General features: G+C 39.0%; 1 protein-coding gene across 3 annotated transcripts in view; it reads right to left on the reverse strand.

The window, feature by feature from the left end:
* svep1 (sushi, von Willebrand factor type A, EGF and pentraxin domain containing 1) overlaps window positions 1-24173 on the reverse strand; it is a 348473-nt gene that overhangs the window by 218084 nt on the left and 106216 nt on the right. For all 3 annotated transcript variants that reach the window (XM_039759390.1, XM_039759389.1, XM_039759388.1), the window contains exons 4-5: window positions 13248-13406; window positions 10393-10572 (exon numbers count right to left, since the gene is read on the reverse strand). In XM_039759390.1, coding sequence (XP_039615324.1) covers window positions 10393-10572; window positions 13248-13406 — 339 coding nt within the window. The remainder of the gene's footprint in view (window positions 1-10392; window positions 10573-13247; window positions 13407-24173) is intronic.

Genomic DNA, 24173 nt, shown 5'->3' on the forward strand with positions numbered 1-24173 from the left:
CTGTAAAAAGTACAGGGCACCAGTGGCGGACTTGCCAATTCTGGTGTTCTTGAGCAAATGCCAGTCGAGCTCCACGGTGCTGGGCAGTGAGCACAGGGCCCACTACAGGACGTCGGGCCCTCAGGCCATCTTCATGAAGTCTGTTCCTGATTGTTTGGGTAGAGACATTCACACCAATGGCCCTCTGGTGGTCATTCTGTAGGACACGAGCAGTGCTCAGCCTGTTCCGCCTTGCACAAAGGAGCAGGTATCGGTCCTGCTGATGGGTTGAGGACCTTCAACGGCCCTGTCCAGCTCTCCAAGAATAACAGCCAGTCTCCTGAAATCTCCTCCATGTTCTGGAGATTGTGCTGGGAGACACATTAAACCTTCTTGCTGCAGCACGTGTGGATTTGCCATCCTGGAGAAGTTGGACAACCTGTGCAACCTGTAGGGTTAAGGAATCGCCTCATACTGCCAGTAGAGATAATTACTCAAGCCAAAACTAGCATGAGTGGAAAACCAGCCAAAAAAGATCAAGAGGGAGAAACTTGAAATGACCTCCACATGTAAAACCAGTCCTGTTTTGAGGGTTTTCTAATTGTTGCCACTTTAGTGCACCTGTCGTGAAGTCCATGAACACCAATACAGCTGAAAGTGATTAACAATGACCTCAGCTGCTTAACCAACCAGAAAATTATCAGACAGGTTTAATTGATTTCATGCCAGGCCCAATAAAAAAGTGTTCCTTTAATTTTTGTGAGCAGTATATATATATATATATATATATATATATATATATATATATATATATATATATATATATATATATATATAATGTAGACTCAAACCGATTATGACAGCAGCAATCCAAGCTGTGAAAAACACTAAAAGGAGGCGTGTCAGGCGTGGAGTGGTACATTTTCTGATGCAGCTAGGCGAAAACAACTTTGTGACGCTGCGCCAAATACACAAAACAATTACTTTGACAATCATGTTACGTTATTTTTAAAATGTTTCCTTTTCTTTTCATAACTTAACACACGACTTCTCGCCATGAAGCACGGGTATTTTTTATATATATATATATATATATATATATATATATATATATATATATATATGTATATATATACCCGATCTACATACTCTCAAATAGACAAGCCACACGCCATGGTGCAATGGTAGAAGCTTTGCCTCTAGTGCCGAGGTTCGATTCCCGAGAGGGGATGCACTGAGTATGTACACGCGCTTCCCGATTCATTTTACCCTCGCATCCCCTTGGTTTGAGACGTATGAAAAAATATGCGGTTAACGCAGAATCATGTTACGTTATTTTTAAAATGTTTCCTTTTCTTAGCACAAGCATAGCTGAGAAGCTTCAATGCATGTACTCCATAACGCGTTAAAAAAAATAACACATTTAATCACACTTTCAGTTCCAAGCAAAGGGGAACTTTTGTCAATGCATGATTTCCTGGAACATCGACAGTACCACTGCTCACTATACGCAGAGTACGCAGTCTGCGTAGGGCATCAACTCCAAGGGGGGGCACCATCCCAGCTGCTCAAAAAAATCGTTTTTATATATTATAATAATAAATTAATATTAATAATATACATATACAAATAAACAAAAATATAAACGTATATATTACATTTTACGGTGAACGCAGAGTAGGCTAAGCACACGTGATGACGCGCGCGCCCTCACCTCTGTTACGGCTGCCTATTTGGCCAAAAATGATAATAATTGAACAATTTGCCTGCGCCTGGAAAGAGACATCAACAGTCCGGCGCCGAGAAACAAAAGAAAAAAAAAGTCCAAGATGAAGCCCGTGCATGTAACCAAATCTCTGGATTGCTCTGCGCATAGCAGTGATGTTCCCTGTAACTGTTGCCTCTGCTGAGAGAAGTTTTTCTAAAATGAAGCTCATCAAAACGTACTTGCGCTCATCTATGGCACAAGAGCGAATGAGTGGTCTGGCAATTGTCAGCATCAGCTCTGAATTAGCAAAGGCTGTATCATATGAAGAGCTTATTTACGACTTTGCCTCAAGAAAAAGCAGAAGTGTGCCTTTGTAAATTTTGAACTTTGGAAAGCTCCAGCAGATGACAGTGTTGATTTTATTTCAGTTTATTATTGTTTATTTTATTTATTATAAATTATTGTTATTATTATGAAAGCAACACTCATAACAGTGACAAAACAATTACACTGACAATCATGTTCCATTATTTTCAAAATGTTTCCTTTTCTTTTTCTTTACTTCTTTAGCACACTACTTCTCCGCTGCGAAGCGTGGGTATTTTTCTAGTATATATATATATATATATATATATATACTAATAAAAGGCAAAGCCATCACTCACTCACTCACTCACTCACTCACTCACTCACTCACTCATCACTAATTCTCCAACTTCCGTGTAGGTAGAAGGCTGAAATTTGGCAGGCTCATTCCTTACAGCTTACTTACAAAAGTTGGGCAGGTTTCATTTCGAAATTCTACGCCTAATGGTCATAACTGGAAGGTATTTTTCTCCATTAACTGTAATGGAGTTGAGCTGGAAGGGCGGAGTTTGTGTGACATCATCACGCCTCCCACGTAATCACGTGAACTGATTGTCAACGCAGTGCGTAGAAAACCAGGAAGACCTGCAAAAAGCGCTTAAGAAAACATGCATTATATAATTGAGAGCGAAAAACAATAAGAAGCGAGCGAGTGACATATACTACCATATTCATGAGTGTTGCTGCCTCGGAAAGAAAGCAAGGTGTAAACCTAAACTTTAAATTAAGTTCATAGACAGGCTACGCTGGCGGTTCACATGCCCACAGGTAATGCGGGATACAAGTTTAATGAGAGGACGAGGATATAAGCGAGAGTTTTGATCACTTTATAACTAAGTTAAAATTGTAGGTGAAGGGGTGTGCTTATGCAAATTCGAGAGACTGTGTTTGTGGGGATTGACAGTTAAGGCGGGTGGGGAGTCACGTCATCATCCCCCTCCCATTCATCTAATTTCGGTCTGAGCTGAGCTCAGCTAATGCCGTCTTCGAAGCAACTTTGTCAGACTGCCACCAAATACTCACAGAAAAATCCACAAGTTAATACACACGCTGTCTCTATAGAGTTTCTCCACACTGAATCCTCCAGGCACTACTTACAAAAGGTCACATTGACAATCGTGTTACGTTATTTTTAAAATCTTTCCTTTTCTTAGCACAAGCACAGCTGAGAAGCTTCGATGCATGTGCTCCATAACGCGTTAAAAATAATGCATTTAATCACACTTTGCATTACAAGCAAAGGGAGCTTTTGTCAATGCATGATTTCCTGGTACACGATTACATTGATCAGCGCATCCCGATTCATTTTACCCTCGCACCACCTTAGTTTGAGAAGAAGTCTGAAAAAATATGAGGTTAACACAGAAAAACATCACCAATTCAAGCTTTATGAATAATCGATTCGCCATCAATAATTGTTTTGGTAAAGCCATCCTCCTTCCATTTTATAATTTTTCCGCCAATAGCCATGATTAAATGAGCGGTAAATAAAGTAAGAGCAAAGCGAGGGTGACTTATTTAGGCAGGCATATATATGACAGCAACACTCATGACAATGTCAATCATGTTACGTTATTATTAAAATGTTTCCTTTTCTTTTTCATTACTTCTTTAACACACTACTTCTCCGCTGCGAGGCGGGGATTTTGCTATATATATAATATATGAATGACCTCCAAAGAGCTGAGACTTTTGATATCATGAACGTGTCTGCAAAACTGTGGTCTCCTGCCCAGCAAAAGTCGAGCAGCCAGCGCGCATAGCTGTGCCGGCCTTTGAGACGCTGACTGCGCTTCTGCCTTAAGTCAAAGTGAGCACTTTTAATTTTTTTCATCCTCCCCCTGCGCTATAGCCCAGACAAGTGCAAACACGGGACCCCTTTTCTACACCACGGTAAAATAATATTAAGGCGATTCACACTTTCTTTTGCACGTATACGATTATCACCACTCCGCCGTGTTCTGCCTGCCTCCGGTTCCAGCGCCGCGCCAATCCTCCGTCTCACTCGGTGTCTTTCTCGACGCGACCGCCATCTCCATCAGCTGCTCACACTGAGCGGCGAGAACAATAGCAGCTCCTCTAAGGGCGGCTTGGCGGGCGAAGGACTCCTCCGGACGCACGCCGAGCAGCTGGTGGAGAGAGAGACAGGCGTCGGTGGGCTTACCTGTCCATCAGCTCCCGCGACGCCTGCCTCCTCTGGGCCACTCCTCTGGCCCAATCGGTCTCGGTTTGGCACGAGACTGGCATTCCTTGGGCCCGCCTCTATCCAATCATCGGCGGGCACGCAAGACACACCGCCAATCCCGTGCCTGTCAGCGGCGGGACATCCGCCCGCGCCATCTTGCCTTCCCTGCTCCGAGTGCGGAGCGTGCCTCTTCGCGCTTTGTGGCTGCGCGGTTCCTTGAGCCGCAGTGGCTCCGTTCCGCAGCCTTCTTTGCTGCCGCCGTCGCCGCGCTGCCGACAGCCCGTGGCCCGGCGTGCTCCTGCCACGGACGCGGATCCGGTTCGTCCCTCCCTGTAAGAATAGAGGTAAGACCGACCCCGAAGGGCCGATGATTGCAGGGCAGGGCACTTACCTCCCGGATCCCGTCATGCCGAGGCCCCCGCCTCGGTGTGGCCTTCTGTGCTGCCACGCCGGCCTGGCTGTCCGTCTCGACAGCGCGACTGGAGCCCGCTGCGCCCGGCGATGTCGGGTTCTCCTCCGCACTGGGAAAGCCATTCCGCTGTCGGGCGGTTTCTGGGGCGAAGCTCCCGCTGTCGTGCACGGGCCGCTCCCGCGGCCAGTGTGTGGGGTCCGCTGCTGCGCCGGGCCGTTCACAGAATATTTTTGTTTGAACTCAGGTCCCCGCCTTGAACCAGGCGGAGTATCCTGCCGACTACGCCACTGTGAACGCTGGCCCCGGCACAGACAGACGGACAGCATCTTTTTGCCCAACACACTGTTTATTTACACACTATTTACAAGTTAGAAAAGTCTTGTGCACTCACAACCCCAGCGCCCTTGGCACTGATTCCCCAAAGTCCAGGGCCCACAGTCTCTGTGCCTTTGTCCTGGCCGCCTCCCGTCCTCGCTCTCCAGCTCCGTCTGCTTCCTCCCGACTTCCACCAATGACTGGAGGAGGCGGCCCCTAAATAAGGCTCGGATGAGCCCCAGGTGTTCCGTCTTTAGCGCCCAAGCGGGGCGGAAGTGGCGGCTGTCTTCCTGGCAGCTCTCCGGGTGCCACACAAAGTCTTCCCCCCGGCATAATTAGGCACCGGGGCGCCGCCTGGCGGTGGCCACGGGTCCCTACAGGGCTGGGCTTCAAAGCCCTGTACCGAGGCCCCTGCCTAACCAGGACGGACGCCCCACTCTGTCTGGAGGAGGCACTCGCCTCCTCCGGTCCTCAAGCGCCCGGCGGGCTCCCGCCCGACCGGCAACCGCGCGGGATAAACCGGCATCGGGCGCCGCCTGGCGGTGACCACGGGCCCCTACAGGGAAGGGCTTCCATGCCCTCAACCCATGGCCCCAACAGAACCAGGGACGGACGCCCCCTCGCGGTCTGGAGGAGGCACAAGCCCTCCTCACGTCCTCCTGGGCTGGAGCCCGGCCGGGGGCCACAATATATATATATATATATATATATATATATATTGTGAAATGTGGCCAATACCCCCAGGCTGCCAGATGGAGCCCTCCCTGCAGTATGGAGGTGCCCCGAAGACCAGCAGGGAGTCATGGGACATGTAGTTTTTATACAAGACCCTGCTGGATATCACAGGGGCCGCAAGAGTCAGAGGAAGAGCGACTTGCTTTCGGGGTGAGAAGAAAGGACTTGTACCTGACCCGGAAGGGATTGAGAGTCACATGGACTGGGGATTGGAATGCTTCCGGATCAGGGTATTTAAAAGGACTGTGGGAGCTCCCAGACAGCGAGCTGAGCACATGTGCACATGGGAGGCAGATAAAGGGCTTGAGTAAGGACAGTTCCAAAAACATACCGGGATGTGGCAGAGTGCACTGACTCTTTTTCTCCCTTGCCTGCAGACCATTCACGGGAGATTCCACCTGGTCCTCTTGACGTCACTTTCGGGACCGACCCAATGGAAGGAGACCTTGCCGGCTCCAGCCCCTGTGATGTCACGTCCGGGCTTGCACCAATGGCAGAAGACCTACAAGAGTCCGACCCCTTTGACTTCACTTCCTGTCTTCCCCTTTAAAAGCCTCCACCTTTTCCCTAATCCCTCAGTTCTGTTTTGGACTCGGTTTTGCACACATCAGTGCTGTATCTATCAAAAGTTACTTTGCAGCCAGAAAACCAGATTATATGGGTGGCTGCCCCAAACCTTTATACGACTCTGTCTTGTGTTTGTGACAACATATATATATATATATATATATATATATATATATATATATATATATATATATATATATATATATATATATGTACCAAGTATTTTCATCTTGATTTTCATTCTACTTTTCTAGGTGTTCTAATTGTTTAATGAATCCATTTTATTTACTAATTAGTGGGTCTGATACTAAAGTAGTTGCAGCCTTTGATTATTCAGTGTTGTATGCCAGCGTGTCTGCTCTACTCATTTTAATTGTTATTAATAAGATACAATAAAGGGGAAAAACTGCACAGAGAAAGGGCAAAATATAATGAAATCAACAAAAGTGAGTTAAGTATTTAAATTTATAGCAATAGCAGAAATATTTGTAAATGTCTTATAAATGTACAAAATCATGCTGCTGTGCTTTCTGAATGTAGAATAAAAGAAAAATAATACCAGCTAATTAAATGAGATCAGTGCTATCAGGTGTTGTCACTGATTAGGAATCTGCTTGGAACAAAAACCTGCAGCCACAGTGTGCCCCCAGGACCGAGGTTGGGAAACACTGATCTACGCCATAGCAACAGAATTCACAAAATGTTGGTGCCCAACCAAAAACAAAATAGCATTGCAGGAAAATGTGAAATAAAACAAAAATAATAATAAATGACAGAAGTGGATTCTGTAGCATGAAAAAACACTAAATGAGTGTTAAATATTGCAAATGGTGCAAAAGTATACATGCAGCAAACATTCCCAAAACAAACCATATAAGAAAAATATATGAGGTATCCAGTGTCACACACATGCGCATGGGAGCCAACCACAGGGACCAAAAGAAGGGAATTCCATACCCGGCCAGGTGATGGCAGGGTGCACTCAACCCTCTTATTTTGTCCCCGCACACCAGAAATGGGAAATTCTGCCTGAGTACGACTTCTTCCTCAGCTCTGAAGATATCACTTCCTGTCCCAGCCCCACGGATCACATCACTTCCTTAAACCTCTCTATAAAACCATACTTCCTTCCTCCATTGAGCAGTCCTGTTTTGGATTCACTTCTGTACACTATTGTGCTGAAAACTTTGCCTTTTGCAGCCAAGGTCGAGTACACAGGTGGCTGCCCCAAACCTTTTTCTTGTGTCAAGGCTCATCATTTGACACCAGGCAAACAAAACAAGGTATTAATAATCAACAAAGACTCTGAACCCAAACTGACCAAGGGGCACCCCTACTCTAGATGCTTTCTGTTGCCCAATGGATTCAATTATTCAACAAGTGTTCCAGTATGCTGTATTTAATGTGTAATTAAACAAAAATTTGTGAAACCACACCTATCAAGAAAATATAAAGTAGTGTTCATGTTTCAAACCCAGCAAGGATTCACCACTCTTATGGAATCCAGTTATACACAAACATAATGCATTTTGAACTCATGAGAGCAAAGAAATTGTTAGATATCAGAGTGAGGTAGTGTAGATGACAGATTGGACACTTGCATTTCAGCCAGCAATGACAAAACAATCAATATTTAAAAGACATGAATATTTGCTATCTAACTTTAACCCATTATACAACTTTACCTGAGTACTTCAACTAGTACAAAATAAAGCAATAGACAAATGGAAATGAAAATGTTCAAGGCATTATGAACTTTAGATGTAGAGCCAAGAAATGAGCAAATTATAGCAAAAGTGCAAATGAAGCAGTCTCTAAAATCAGTATAAAGCTGAGCAGACACTGGTCAACCTGGAAACCAAGATATTAATCAAACTTGTAAATGAATTCCAGTATTCAATAGCTATAACTAAGCATACATTTTGTTTTTGTTGGGAGTGGGAAAGAATAAAAGCCATTATTGGACAAACTCCCACATTACATCTTAACTACAGTTTACGACAAGGCATTTGGGAGGCTTTGATATTAAGCAGGAAAATATTTGTAGGTGTCACCTCTTTGACCTCAATAATAAGTTATATGGTAAGTCTAAACCTGGTAGAGATCTGTCTTAATAACTACTGGCTGTAATTTATCCTAAACTTATCTCGCTGAAATGTTGACTTAGTGGTGGGTGGGGGGGGGGGGGGGGTAGGGGTGAATATTCGGGAAAGAATTATTTTCTTACTTTTATTTATACATTTTAGAGGGTAACTAGATTGCTTTTCAATTTGATTTTATTAAGTCAGTTACATACATAGATTCAATATCATAATACATAAAACATGAAATAAGCTTTAGTGGGTGAATTTTCCTTATAGCCATTGTAAGTTTATTTCTGTATAGAGCTGATGATGCACCTCCAAAAAAATAAACTCTTAGAGAGCACTGAAGTGATCTTTAAATATGAGATATTCAATAATGGAGGGCTCACTCATGACACCTTTCAAAACTTTTAAGAAGGCTCGCTGTTTATGTTCTTCCTGTGAAACATTCAAAAGACAGTCCCACACCACAAATCATATGGGCATATGGGTGTGAGGCATATCTTCAGCTTTTGTTTTTCTCCACAACTAAGAGGATAATAAAACCATCCAACTCAGCAGGAGATAAGTAACTTCCTCTAATGCTTGTTTTTATTTTTTTGTGAAGAAAACTCCCACTTGACGCAGGACAGAAGCACATTCAGTATCTTACATAACACAATCTAACATTCAAAAACTCATTTATTCCGGTTTAGAGTCATGGGGGATAGAGAAACAGTATAATATTGGCAACAGTGTACAAGGCAGGAATATGATGAGAGGTCTATGGCACAGTGCAGTTTTAAAAAAATAATCACGTCCTGTAACTACAGGCTCCAATCAGGTGTAGGTGTCTGGGGCGGATTGGGGTGCTTGGTTGATTACTAATATGTGTGCAAATCCGAGCGGCTTGGTCAGGTGTCTCGTTCACACCTCAGAGTGGACAAAGCATCACACCTGCACCTAATTAGGCAGGATAAAAAGGAGCCTGCACATCAGAGAGGGGACAGACAGAAGAAAGAAATGGAAAAGCAAGACATGGAGGTCAAAGGAATGGAGCGAAGGGCAGGAATGGACAGGAGTCGGTACAACACAGAGGGGAACCAGACGCAAGGGAAAGTGAGTCCCAGGGAAGGAGTGTGTGGCCGATGCTCAAGGGGGCGAAGGGTTGCTCCTGCTGAGCAGCATGTGAGCAGAAGCAACCAAAACTACTTCACAAAGTCACAAGGAATGGCAGTGTGAGTTGGAGGGAGCAGAGCTTGTTGCATTGCCTTGTACACGCTGAAGAACTGGCAACAGGGGCCGGAGTGGGATTAAAGGGTTTTCTGTGACTGCTAGTCCTCATACTGTAGAATATAAAGTGGTTAGAGATTTGGAGATGTCGGATTTTAGAAAGCAGCACGGTGCCTTGTGGATTTAAAAAGAATATGTTCACTCTTGGATTTTAACATCATTTTATGGATATGTTTATTTATACTTTTAATAGCAACAATTTGATTATAGATTATTTATTTACTGGGACATTTTGATGCACTGCACTACTTGCACTTTGTTTTCGGATTGGTTTTAATAAAAGTACTGGCACATTTTGCACCAACCACTTGTTGAATGTGTGTCCTCATTTGCTTGGCTCATCTCAGTACCTGACTATTGGGTTGAAGAGGCTCCTGGAAGCTTAGGCCAACTCAAACTTGTCACAAGGAACACATTTCCACAATTATACTAGGCAAATTTACAATTGCAAATTAATTTTCCTCTCCCGCTCAGCTTTGGGATGATTTGGTGCAAACTCCACACAGACAATGAAAACACGTAGGATTTGTACCCTGGTTGATGTGTCCAAGGGGCATCAGTGCTAGCCACACTGCCACCATGTCCCCCATAGCACTGAATATAAAATACACAGTCTTCTTCTTCTTATGGCCATTGAAACACATTCACATTTCAAAGGAAATGGTACATTTAGACAGTTGTGCTGACTACAGATTCAATGTGGCAAAAATAACTAATGTAAACCCCAAGGGAAAAGAAAACAGTTACCATAGAATATGATGTTACTTACCTCTGCATGTTGCTTCAGATCCTGACCACTCACCACTCGGCTGGCACAAACGGATGCTGCTTCCTATTAAATCAAACCCAGCTTTGCAACGGATTCCGCAAGCTGCATTGAAATGATTATTGCAGACATTCTGGATGAAATATCCATGTTCTGGTGGCTTAATCTCCGGGCAGTGAACCACTTTAAATTCAACCAGAAAAACAAAATTAGAAAACTCTGAATGCAAACATTACCTTTAATTTTCACTCTGCAGAGATTAATACTTCTGCGTTAAGCATTCCTTAAATAAAATGAGATTAAACACATTAAGTAAGCATTATTCACACAGGATTTCTTGTTATAAAAAGGAAAAAAAAATCTATGCGAGGTTAGAGACCTGAGAAATAGAAAGTTTACTATGTACTCTCAGATGGTGTAGCCCACTGAGTAGCACTAGACCTTACAGCCCTAGGAGACTTGACTCAAATCTCGACCATAACTCTGCCTCTGTGAAGTTTTGTCTATCTAATTTTTATCTGTCTATTTTATTGAAGAAAAAAAACTATGCTTTGTGATTTTTTCATATTGTTGGTTATTTGTTGTTTAAGTTTAGTTGTCTTATCGACTATAATCTATGATTATAAATTATTAGTTATTACCTCTTTCACAACAATCAGCTTTTGTTACCTGTCCAATTACACCTGTTGAATTAACAGACCCTAGCCTAAAATTACTCAATTATGTTTACCTCTGTTGTAAGTTGCTTTGGATAAAAGCGTCTGCCAAGCAAATAAATGTAAATGTAAATGTATGAAGCCTAAACATTCTACAAGGGTGCTGTACTCATCTCAAAGGTTTGTATGTCTTACAGGTGTTCAGAGCTATTTTCTCTCAACTGAAATGTCAAAAGGTAAACCTGGAATTCTATTTTATTTTATTTGTCCCATCCATCCATCCATCCGTCCATCCATCTATCCATCTGCCAAACCCACTTATCCAGATCAGGAGCATGGAGAAGCTGGGAGGCTATTCCAGATAGTAACTGGCGCAATACAGTAACTATCCCTGGAATGTGTGCCAGACCATGTCACTTGTCTTTAAACATAAGCAAGAGAGAAGGGCAGCATTATACTCAGAAACGACCAGAGAACAGTTTGCAAGTTACAACATGACCTCAAAATGCTAATTGGAGGAGAAGATACTGAAAATAAACTCTGGGATGGAATTTTACTGTTCATTGACCTTAGAACGTGGAGGCAGAGGACAATAGTTTGCCGGTATGTTGTGAAGATGACAGAGAAAGAACAAAAGGCACAATGGAATGTGAGAGAGCCATTGGAGTTAACAGGGAGGAAACATTCCCTACTGTTGATCAGTGCACCTAGTAAATACATAGGAAGGCCCAGTAGAGCTTTAAGGAATACCTCTACCCCAATGTGATTTATTTAAAGTTTAACTTACCCTGTGTAGTTTTCAGTGATGGGCAACCTGTTTTTTTTAATTTTATGTTTTCCTGCAGAACAGAGATAATGCGTTTTCGAATTTAATAGACATCTACGGTTGCCAACACTGGATAACAACAAACAGTTTCAAAAACCATGAAAACAATTTCACTTTACCGGTGTCACAAAATCAGTTTAATAAGTCATCCAGTTCTTTGCTCACAATGTTCCAAAACACATATTTTTACTAAAATGATGCTAAATAAACTACAACCCAAAAATACTCTTGTGAACGAAAATGGAACATTCTGAGATTTAACAAGCTGAATTGTGGACCTGTATGGCTGCCTTCCATCATTACATTTATAACAATAGTACTGAGCCACAGCTGGAGTACCTCAGGACTGTTTAACAGCAGTTTGTGAATCTGCACGGGTGAAATGAACTTTCACTTGCTGAAGAATCTTGGGTATGCACAATTTTGAGGCACATTCTCTTCCTGATAATGTTTTTCTCACTTTTCTTCAGCTTTTAATCTTAAGTTTTACACATCTCTTAGTGAACGTTGCATTGTTAATATCATGTAAATTGCAATCTTAGCCAATGAATTAGCTATTATTAGGCTGGATTTGTGATCAATGAATGAGGCTAAGATGTGTATGTTCAATCCAAATGTAAGCCGTTTTTGCTCATGAGAATGTTTTCTAGAAATGGCTAATTTAACAATATTTTAGTAAAACTACATGTCTTTGGGATATTGTGAGAATGCAACTGGATGACTTGACACATGGGTTATGTGACACAAGATTTTTTTCATGGATTTTTTCACATTGTTTGTTGTTGTCTAGCGTTGGTCATCATAGATGTGTATTACATCAGAACCTTTGCTGTCTCTACTCTGTAAGAACACTTGAATAAATTTTTTCTTACCCATCTCTACAAGCCACATGGGGTAATTAACATTTTAAAAATATATAATTTTTGAGTGGAGTATTCACAATGAGAATAGATGCAACACATTTTCTTAGCATTGATGTTGGCTTGATCTGTTTCATTTTGGGTTGCATTTTTAGATAATGTACTGTAGATGTACAGTACAACAACTTATTCACCCAATTTTAAAATCTGTAAAACAACATAAAAATCAATTGTTTTAATTGATTACTGTAAATGAGAGTATCTTAGCAACATTTTATACTCTCTCTATAAATATAACTTCCTGCTTCCTATTACTACATTAAACATAATTCTGAAACTATTTTAACAGTTCTGGTAAATTTCTGATTTAGTTCTGTGTAGTATCATTCCATTGTGCTGCCACATAAAGATTACGTAATACATAACTCCTAATAATTCCTGTAGAATAGCATTTTGTTGTCTGAGGTTATGACTAAGTCTATATTAATCTTAGTAGTTAGTTGACTTATGGCTCACCTTGACATGATTGGCCAACTGGGCTGTAGCCATTCTTGCACACACAGTCTTTGATAGCTGTACTTCCAGGAGGGGATGTGTGGTGCTTGTCAGGGCAGGGAGTACAGGAGCTAATACCCCCTGGCGTTGCTTCAGGTTTGTATGTGCCTGGTGGGCAAGCTAAATAAATTGAAAAAGAACAAAAGAAGACCATGCAATATTATTTTAACAACACTGAGTTTGAAAAATAACTATAATATACATTACATACTATGCATTCTTACACTATGTCACTTTTTAATTCAATGCAGTTTCATTTAATGACCCCATTAGATGGGTTCTTCCATCTTTCCAAAAATAATAAACTTGTCATCAAATGCTATAAAGTTATTTTATATCATTTTCACATATGGTGGTATGGGCAGTCTTTTGCAAAGACCAATCTAAGGATGCACGGTTGTAAGGAAAGACGTTATCCTGCAGTCTTTCTTTTTGTTTCCTTGAATAGTGGAACAAAGCCTAGTCTCGCTGAAGCCAGATGTTTAATCTTTATGTCTGGAGACAACCATGAGTGAAACTGGTTAGTAAAAAATTAGACGGCTCACTGAGTGTCACATGTTTACATCAGTGCAACACCTTGTGAAGGCGGTGCTCAAACTACGGGTGGTGATTTTGAACTGCACACTTTCACCTGGTTGACCCCAGATGTATACTCTCGTTTGAAATCACATCTGACCCTGTAAGACTAAACACAGCCTAAATGAAGACACCTCATGTGACTTCTTGTCCGCCTTCAGCCTGGTCTTTTTAGCCTGATACAATAAGAGCTCCATTACAGAAACTGGACTTCATGTGACTAGTGAATCACCTAAAAAAAGTAACATCCCTCCTGTGGCTGTTATTGTTTTGAATGTTGTAACTGTCTTTATTTATTTTCATTTTCATCTTCAAAAGCTTGGCATTTAAACTGAGTTTCGCTGCTGGAGCCTCAACTGTTTTTATAATGTCTGTCTGCTTTTTTTACAAGTAGGTTATGCATAACCAGAAAAGAACACAATTTGAGTAACTAATGTTACCTATTAAAACTAATCCCAATAGTTATTTACTTTTAAAAAATCCAGATAATTGGAAATTTTCAACCCTACTGTATTCACTTTATACAGATATAAAGTAGATCCATGGACAAATCTGCAAAAATCCTAAAGTTTGGAGATGACACAACCATAGTGGGTCTCATTTTCAACAATGATGTGTCTTTCTATCAAATAGAGGTGAGTCTTGTAGAATGTTCTTCTTGTAACTACTTGGAGTTCAGTGATATTAAGACAGTGGACCTTTGAAAATTAATGGCCTGACTGTGTCTGTGGTTCAGTTGTTTAAATTCCTGGGGACTACTTTCACTGATATTAAAAAGGGACAAATGCATCACCTCCATCATCAAGAAAGCCAAGCAAAGATTGTTCTTCCTTTGCCAGCTTAAGAAGCTTGGCATATCAAGGCGTATATTGTTAAAATTCTACTCAGCCATCATGGAGAGTGCTATTACCTCCTCCATCACTATTTGATTTCCTTCTTCATTCTCTCTTTCTAAGACTCAGTTGCAGCGGGTGATTAGTTCAGCTGAGAAATCATTGGCTGTTGTCTCCCAACATTAAAAGATCAGTTCATTGCCAGAGTGAACAAAACATCAGGAAAGATTGCAGCTGACTCCAGCCATCACAGAGGAAGTACAGGTCTATTGCAACCCGAACTACATGCCAACTTCACAGCTTCTTTCCTCAGATTATTCAGATCTTAAATAAACTTACTTAGGGTTACTCCTGTTTTAGCAACATACAACTGGTAATTGTGCTGTTTGTCTATTCATAAATACTTCATACTTGCTCAACCTGTACTGGTAGTTTTTCTATCTATTTGAGTTAACTATTGATATTTCTAAATGTTTTGTTCAATAATACATTGGTATTTGCATAGTGGTTTGCACAGTGTCAGGTTAATGATGGGTTGAAATTGTGTTGTCTTGTGTTGGTAATGTCTTGTATCTCATGTTTCGTACATAACTAAAGTCAATACTGGTATGTTTCACATGGTAACAATAAGGTGATCCTCATTTTGGTTTGTACATGCAATTTACCACAATTATTATTTACAACGTAAAAAATAAAATTCTATAAAAGTCTCAAACTTGACAATTCTAATTCAGTGTCATGTTTGGGTCAGACCCTGTCCCAGCTGCACTGTATACAAAGCAGTGTCAGTCATTCACAATGTCAATTTTGAATAATCGGTTAATTTAACGAGCAGGTCGTTAAGAATGTAACAGAAAATAAACCGACTAGAGAACGATCTACATGAATAAGGGTCAAAATCGGACATTGGCCAAGAATGGGATATTGAATATTGAATGTCTGAGGTGGCAACAGTAGTCACTGTACAATCGTGTCCCTCCAGAAAGCAATAATGTCATGAAATATGTTCATTTTATTAACTAAACTATAACCACATCAATTGAAGATGAAGCTCATTTTCTCTATGCCTGCACTGATTTTTTGGACACTCTGCTTTCCTTTTACATCCTAAAGATGCAAGCCAGGTTAATTGAATTCAATTGAAAGCCTTTATTGTCATTATAAAATAATTACAATGAAATTACAAGTGTCTCTTGTCACACAATAACATATTAGTGTAGGTTTGGCCCTTTCTTGTCCCCGTATCATTAAGATGGACTTTTATCAAAACTGTTTAGATAATAGCTTAATCATTAGTCCTTATGTTATCGTACATGATATACCTTGAATCCTTTAACCATGACGTGTGTTTGATTGAGTGTGTTTTTTTTCTTTGCTAATAAGCCAGTTCTGCACCCATTTCTACACATTATCATGTTTTCTGATAACACCTATGAACAGTTAATGTTTCTCCGTTCTTCAACATCTGAAGCCTATTTGATACTTTCAGTTCTCAAGGGTGCTGATAATGCTATGAGAGCTATGAGTTCTGGACATCGAGTAAGACAAAGAACTATTATGAGATTTTTGTTTTTTAACAAGGACCACTGCTTGCTTGTATGACTCCTGCATGAGCACTGCCCAGACATTTTAGTCTCAAAAATGCTTTTATTCCTAAGAACTCAAATAATTCATCTATGTTAATTATAGTATTTACAACATAAAGCTGTAGACCACCCTTCAAAGTACATGATAAAAAAACAAATGATGCACTGTAAATACCCCCCAGAGATAAAATTTCCATTTATTTTATTTAGGAAAACATGTCATAGGCATACAAAATATAAAAACGCAAGTATGTTAATTTTTAAACTGAAATTTTCAATTGCATGCATAGCAAATGTATATAATTATTTTAAGTGTACAAACACTGCACTGCACATATTATGAATATCTATCTTATTTGGTAAGAATGTAACTTTTCTGTGTGTTTCCATTTAAATGTTTTACTCTCTTTTGCATTGCATCATTAAATTGAGCTTAAACATTCTGTGATCTGCTGTAATATACTTCATCACTACAATGTCAACCAGAGTTGAAATGTAATTTACGTGCAAGTCTTAAATCAGAATGTTCCACTGAGGATGAATCAAGCAGGTTATTTTTGAAGCAGCTATTTTATTTACTGCTTACAATTTAAATTCATGAAGACGTGCCCAGCTAGTAAGTATGTGCTAGGTGCAAGCTTAAAGATTCTTTAGGCCAGATCTAGAATGATCTTAAAGTCAGGAGATAGCTGAAAGAAAGCCTCAGTGATGGGAGGATTAGAGATACTTGTATACGTTATACTGATAGAAATTTGTCAACTGGAAGAAATTTTTGCATGTGATTGTTACTTCTTGGAAAAGTGACACAAATGTTATAGTAGCGTGGTGGGGAGTGGGTGTTCCATAACCTTCTGACACAACGTGTCATATGCTGGTACAACTGTGGAGGGGGAAAAAGAGGCCAAGGCCGCCTCAAATCCACACGACAAACAAAGTTAAGAGCTGGTTTGGGGAAAAGTTGTGCGCTCAGTCCACGCATGCTTTCTAACTTTCTAAAGCCAAATTTGAACATTTTCATGCACTTAAGTAGTATATGGTCTACATGTCCTAAAACTGATAGTGTGATCGCTTCAGAGATTTAATTTATATAAACGTGTATACTGTAGAAAATGCTATATTAATAGCTATAATAATAATATTGGTCATTCCTATTATAATAATAGTAGGAATCAGATGGCAGGAGGGCTCTGGCAACTTTTGTTTTATTAATGTTAAAATTTGTGTTTTGTGTTTTTATGCTTTGCATGCTGCATTATGTGATGACACATAACTTTTCTTTCTTGTCATAACTTAAAACTATCGATTTTTTAAAGGGTCACTTCAAACATTGATCACAATGATAATAAGGTAGCCCTGGATTAATCATTAAGTGCTCTGTTCCCCATAGGTTACATTTTAAAATACCAGAATCGACAATATATTCTTTTTGAATTTATAGAAAACTCTTAAATGCATATATACGGTACCATGTTTGGAAAGAAAGAACTTCAACTTGGGAAACACTGAACTTCTCCTTTAATTATGTTAAGTTTTATATGAATTACTAATATTAAAAATGTTTAAAAAGTAAAAAAAAAAAAGTTGCATACTTTTAATGGATGTGATTCACTAATAAGCCCAAAAATAAAAAAATGTCTCTACTCAAAGCTTTAAACATGGGTAGTCAGTTAATTATAAGCAGAGTCAATCCATGAGTGGAATTTTCCGCTGAGCCTAATTTTAATTTTTGCACATAGTTAGGTATAGTTTAGCTTACATGTGGCATGAGGTAATACAGAAAGTCTATGAAATGCATTTAGAAAAATTTAAGTAAACAAGCAATTCAAAATTTACATAACTTAAAACACAATTCACATGATACCCACTGTTAGGACAATTTGGTCGAGCATTGCACAAGATTCTGTATACTTACAAAAATACTTTAGGCTGGGTGGCATACCACACATGCACTGTAGTCAAGTTGGCAGGACAATGACTAAGCTACAGTTGGTTTGCCACTTCCTTGAAGTTAATTTCCTGTTTGTGAGAATTAGCATGCAGGCTTACTCAACTTTTACTTTTGTAGTTATTATGGATTGAACGCTGTTAGTGTTGCATGCAAATAGTTTTCTTTTTAATGAATTTACAGAACATATACATATGTACTACTATACAGTGTCTAATACTTGTATATTATAATATATACTACTGCAGCACCACCCACTCCTATGGTGCCCACTGTTCCACAAGTTAGTTGTCTAATCATTTTAACAGAGAAGGCATCTGGGGAGCTGCCGTGAAGAAGTGGCACTTTAAGGGCAACTGAAGGCTCATAATTTCAGTGCTGCCAATGAGAATTCTGGCCTGGTGTTCTTGGAGAAAACAGAAGGTGATGACAGTGATAACAGAACTAAATTTGTTCCCAGTGGGAAATTTAGCAAAGTTCACCAATGACTCTGAAATTAATTCTGTGGCATGGCTTGGTATTACACCAGTATGCAGTTTAAGGAAATCTAGCAGTCAGAGATCTTTAAGTAAATAGTAGGGGTAAATCCTAAACTGGTGGGGGAAAGATTAAGCAAAATCATAGTCTGGAGAGAAAGGGACATTAAACTAGGATTACCATATTTCTTGAGCAAAAAGGACAAAAAAAGATTTTCTGTCCATGTCAATGCACTGGGGACTTTTGGGGAGTTTTCTCCATTTAAGAGTGAAGGGATGGGGTGAGCATTTATAATTATTCCATAATGTATAAGCTGCATTATTTAAGAAGCACTCGTCTACAGCATTCCTGTTGTAGGTTTATCTGTTGTGTGTTAAGAATTTAGGGTAGGTAATACTTTAAAAAAGGATGTGAATTGAAAAAAGTTAACTTGGTTGGGAACAATGGGATACAGTATGAAAAACCTGAACAAGCTCACAGTTTTGTGAAATCCATCCGAAATATTCACCTAAAAAGAGGACTTGTCCAGGGAAACCGGACATATGGTAATCATAATCCATAATTGTTTGGTAAAACACAGATGTAGTTTAGCACTGGGTGATGGACAACCCTCAACAAACTGCATAGCACCAAATGACCACTTATAACAAGAAATTACTTTGCTTCAACACTAGTAAATTCATGTCCTTCTCTGGAGTGATATTTTCTTTATTTCTGTTGTTGTGTTCAGAATTGGGGAAGATTCTAAAGAAGCGGCATTTTAAACTGTCCAAAACTGAATACGCAGCTCATTAGTAACTTTTGTTTTGTTCTTTATTTTGCCTTATACAATTTCTTGTATTAGGAATTTGTTAGTTTTTGCATACCCCTTAGGGTCAGAGTGTAGGGTCAGCCATTGTACAGCACCCCTGGAGCAATTGCAGGTTAAGGGCCTTGCTCAAGGCCCCAGCAGAGTAGGATCTCTTTTGGCAGTGACGGGGATTCAATCCGGCAGCTTTCAAGATACCAACACAGATCCTTAGCCTCAGAGCCACCACTCCGTCCTAACTTAGCAGGCATTTCTGATGTTTAATCAACACATATTAAGTACTGGACAATCCAGTTTTTCTCTTATAATCTTTTCTTTTATTTTTGGCCCAGAATGCATCTACTTGAATATACTGAGTATATGAAGAGTATGTTGCCAATTCAGCACCCAGCACAAGTAGATTGGCTTTCAGCCTAAGGGAGACATGGCTGAAATTTCTGGTATTTATATACAGTATTTGGCTGCTGTATATTTAAAAAATGACTAGAAATACAAATTTAATAAATTTAAACTTATTCCTTAATCAGATAAAAATCAGGGGAATAAACAAGGTACATTTATATCCAGTACTATAAAAACCTTTGACACTGGTCATAAAGTTATTAATAATTTAATAATAATTTAAGCTACATCCTTTGTATGAAAATGAGCTATAGAAATAAATGTTGTTGCTGTTGATAGAGCACTGTAGAAACCAAAGTGTACTTCTGAATTAGATTATTAAAAACATACTAGTTAATAACCACATTTATATTATTCAATAGAACAATCATTTTAAGATTATACCTGTTCTGCAAAAATATATATACTGTATATGTTTTTTCAGTCAGTTGCTTCCCGTTAGTTTAGTGCATGAATAAATTCATACATTTGCATTAAATTTTTCAATTTGCCTGAGGCAAAATGGTAAAATGATCAATGTGCCTTTGTTTTTCATTTTTCATAAAACTATAGAAAAGCTATATTAGGAAATAATTGTCATTTTTGTCTCATTTCCTAACATTCCTAGAATTAACTAGACCATACGCACCAAGCAGCTTACAAGTGATATAAAACATCTGGTACTCTTCCGAAGTTGTTTATTTGTTTTGCAGCTAGGAGCAGGAGAGTCAGACAATTTGAGCTGACAAGATGAAGCAGGGACACATGCATTGACTGAAGCCAGACTTTTGTCATGATATACACAGATGTTGCAGCTGTTAACAAATTCTTCAGTTTCTACTTGTATAGGACTTGTGTGGTTCTAAAATCATTACTGTAACTGAATTTAGAAATTAACAAGGGCTAGTAGAACTAACCGCCTAGATGCCCATGCTTTAGATGTTCAGAAAAAAAAAAAACAGAGAACTGCTATAGCTTGCCCAGATTCCTCTCTTATGTAATGCCCAGTATTCCACAAAAAAAAAAAAAAAAAGCTTTTGAACTTATTAAAAGATGTGGTTTCTTTTTTGTCTGTTTTTATTTGTGTTTCATTTTTTATTCTTTTTATTTTGTAACATTTTGCACTGTGGCCACCAGGGGATCTCAGAATGGTCTGCATTCATGAAAGTAATGAGATGCAAAGGGCTACAGTGCATGTTCTGGCACACTGCTGGGTAACGGATATGTATACAGCACAAAGACCCCCAAAGGCAATTTTTAAACATTCCAAATACTGAAGGTCACAGATTCGCATTTGCCTGTTCAGTATTTCATAATTACATACAGAAATCCCAGTAAGCTATGTCATAAAGCAGGAACAGGTAAAAAATATTTGTCTCACTTTGATTTAAGAGGCAAGATTTCCATAGTCTATCAAGAGCAAACACTGGGCAGAGCATGAGAAAAGACAACAGAGACAAAAGTAAAGCCATGTACATTTCAGATCTGCTATAAACAATACTATGATGCAGATGCTCTTACTAGACGGCAGAAATGAAGAGTGGGGAATACAGGCGAATAACTGCTCAGTATAACTTGAAAATGTAATTCTTCATTTATTTTACAATGGAAGCAATTTTAAAGCTGCACTGCTATTCAGACTGGCCTAATAATTTTTTTAACACAAACAAGTTTACACATTATATTAACTAAAAAAAGAAAATACCTGTGTTGTTTCTATCCATGTAATAAGTGCCATTGGTGCATTGCATTTCTAAGCATGCTTTTAAAAGTCAACAGGTGAAAAAAAACAAAGAAGAACCTTATAAGTGCAAATTTATCAGACCTTTCTTAGCCATTTTCTTTAATCCTCACAGATGGATTAACGTGTAGCATCTTTTATTTTTGCTCTTTAAGAAACAGTTTAAGAATACAGTATATTGCATTCTGAGATAATATGTCCACAGTGGAAGCCACACACTTGATTTGCAAGAACTACAGTATTATGGCCAGATAAGGCACTTATGATACAACAACAGCAGCATTTATTTCTATCACACATTTTCATACAAAGCTCAGTGTTCTATAAGATGACAAAGAAGATGGGTTTATATGTAGAACTGCATTCTTTGGGATAAGGTTATGCTATTTAAAGTATACATGTTTGAAAAAGAATCTGATGTTTGCAGCACTGTTCTTGTTGAATTTTAAATCAAATGGAGTGAAATAACATATTAATTATTGTAATACTATAAGATCATAACTCTTCAATACATTTTATGAAACTGGACAACATAATCTAATATCTAAAGCTCAGTGTGTGTGCTTGTCTTTTATACAATTCCATACCCAACAAAATAAATATCCCAGTCATGAAGAGATACTAGACTTCTTTGGAATCCAAAAGTTTGACCCTGAGGATACCTTTCCTTTTTTAACAACAGTAAATTTTAAGAACAGTGCTTTTCCCCAGATTTTGAGCCCCAAAACAAATTAAATGAATTTAATTTGTCACTAGATGAGCACTTCAAGAAACAACATTTGAAGATGTTAGATAGTTCTCGATTACTTACCTAGGCAACACCTGGTGCTTCTGCTGCTGCTAGTGGAAAATAATTGTCAAAGATTTGATTAGAAAATTCTACAGGGCTTTGTAATATGTGGAAATAATAAAAATGGTAATTTGAATATGTCTACATTTTGATGTAAATGTTTAGGAAATTTATCAAACTGTATGTGCAAAAACCCTTTGGTGGTAGGTGTGAGATCTCATCTTCACATTACCCACTGATCTATGACTTAACTAAATTATTGCACCCATTTAAAGCTATATAAATGATGAAATATTACTTCCCTTCTCATAAACATTACACTAGCGATCAAGGATACGCTTGTAATGGCTAAACTCTGCAGTGCAAGCTCCTTAGCTATCTCTAGAAGTTCACCTTATAGGGATGAAGCTACCACAACCTCACAGCTCTCATGATAATGAGAAACAAGCACTGTTTTATAAAGCAGAAATTTCCATTCCTGAATTTTACAGTTGCATGTAAGAAATAGAACTTTTAAGAAGATGTTTCACTGCTTCTAAACAATTTGTTTTTAGCATGAAAGAAGATATCTTTGTTTCCACTAAACACTAGCTTCCTTCTTTAAAGGCATTGCTTTAGAATGAACTAACCTTTACCTTGATATTACCCTGAATTTGTCAAACTCAATACTAAGTCACTAAAGGATTCTTTTCTATATCAATCTAATTTCCATATGATGATAAAGTAAAGCATTAGTATAAACCATGTGAAGAACGTTCACCCTGAAGTGTTTGAAGCAACACAAGGTGGAGTGTTGGCTCTGGGGCTAGAGATCTGCACTGTCAATCGGAAGGTTGCTGGTTTGAATCCCGTAAATGCCAAAGGGAACTCTTCTCTGTTGGGCCCTTGAGCAAGGCCCTTATCCTGCAATTGCTGAGTGCTTTGCGTAGTGAGAAAAGTGCTATATAAATGCAGATTACTATTAAAACCCACTTTACTTAAAACTGTCAATTCACTGCAACAGAAGCATAGTGTTAGAAGATGGGTGAAGTGCAACAACACCTCACTGACAGAGATCACTATCAGAGAAATGTTTAAATTTATGAAGGCAAATGGATGAATAAGGAGAAAAACTACTTTGTTTGTTAAAAAGGAAAAACTCTTCTGCATGGTCAGATATACAAGAAAGCATAAGGTATGTTGTTAATTTATTCTCCATGATTTTATGTATTGCTTCAGTTTGTTGGGTGAGCTATAATCCCTAAAAATGAAAACAGTAAGGTTAATATAGTGTATTGCCTGGTCTTTTAAATAAAATGGAAACCAGAAGAGTTAGTTCTAAAGTTAGTATAATACCATCCTGAAACCTTAAATGAAGCACCATGTAAATTTGTAGACAACAGACTTTAAGAGAATCCTTTCCAGTCAACAGCAGCATATCAATTACTAGGCTGACGCTGTCTTATTTATACCATTGAAGGAAAATAAATGTTGACTTAATAGAGATGGTCAAATTACTGAAGAGCTAACTAATGTTAATTACTTCAACATATTTTATTTCAGGAAACATGGAACTGTAGTCATTAAGTGAAATCAATAAAACACAGACTAAGGACTGAAAAATGTAAAAGACCCCATGGGGAGGGCTATTAGCTTATGGAATTCACTGTTGAGATCTCTGCCAGTAGACTGGATTTATGTTTTCGGTCTACTCTGAATCTTTAGTGTCGGACTTACAGAGTTCTTTTCCTCCCACAAAGAAGATTTTTCC

This window comes from Polypterus senegalus, chromosome 7, assembly GCF_016835505.1.
Source record: "Polypterus senegalus isolate Bchr_013 chromosome 7, ASM1683550v1, whole genome shotgun sequence".
In the NCBI taxonomy this organism is placed as follows: Eukaryota; Metazoa; Chordata; class Cladistia; order Polypteriformes; family Polypteridae; genus Polypterus; species Polypterus senegalus.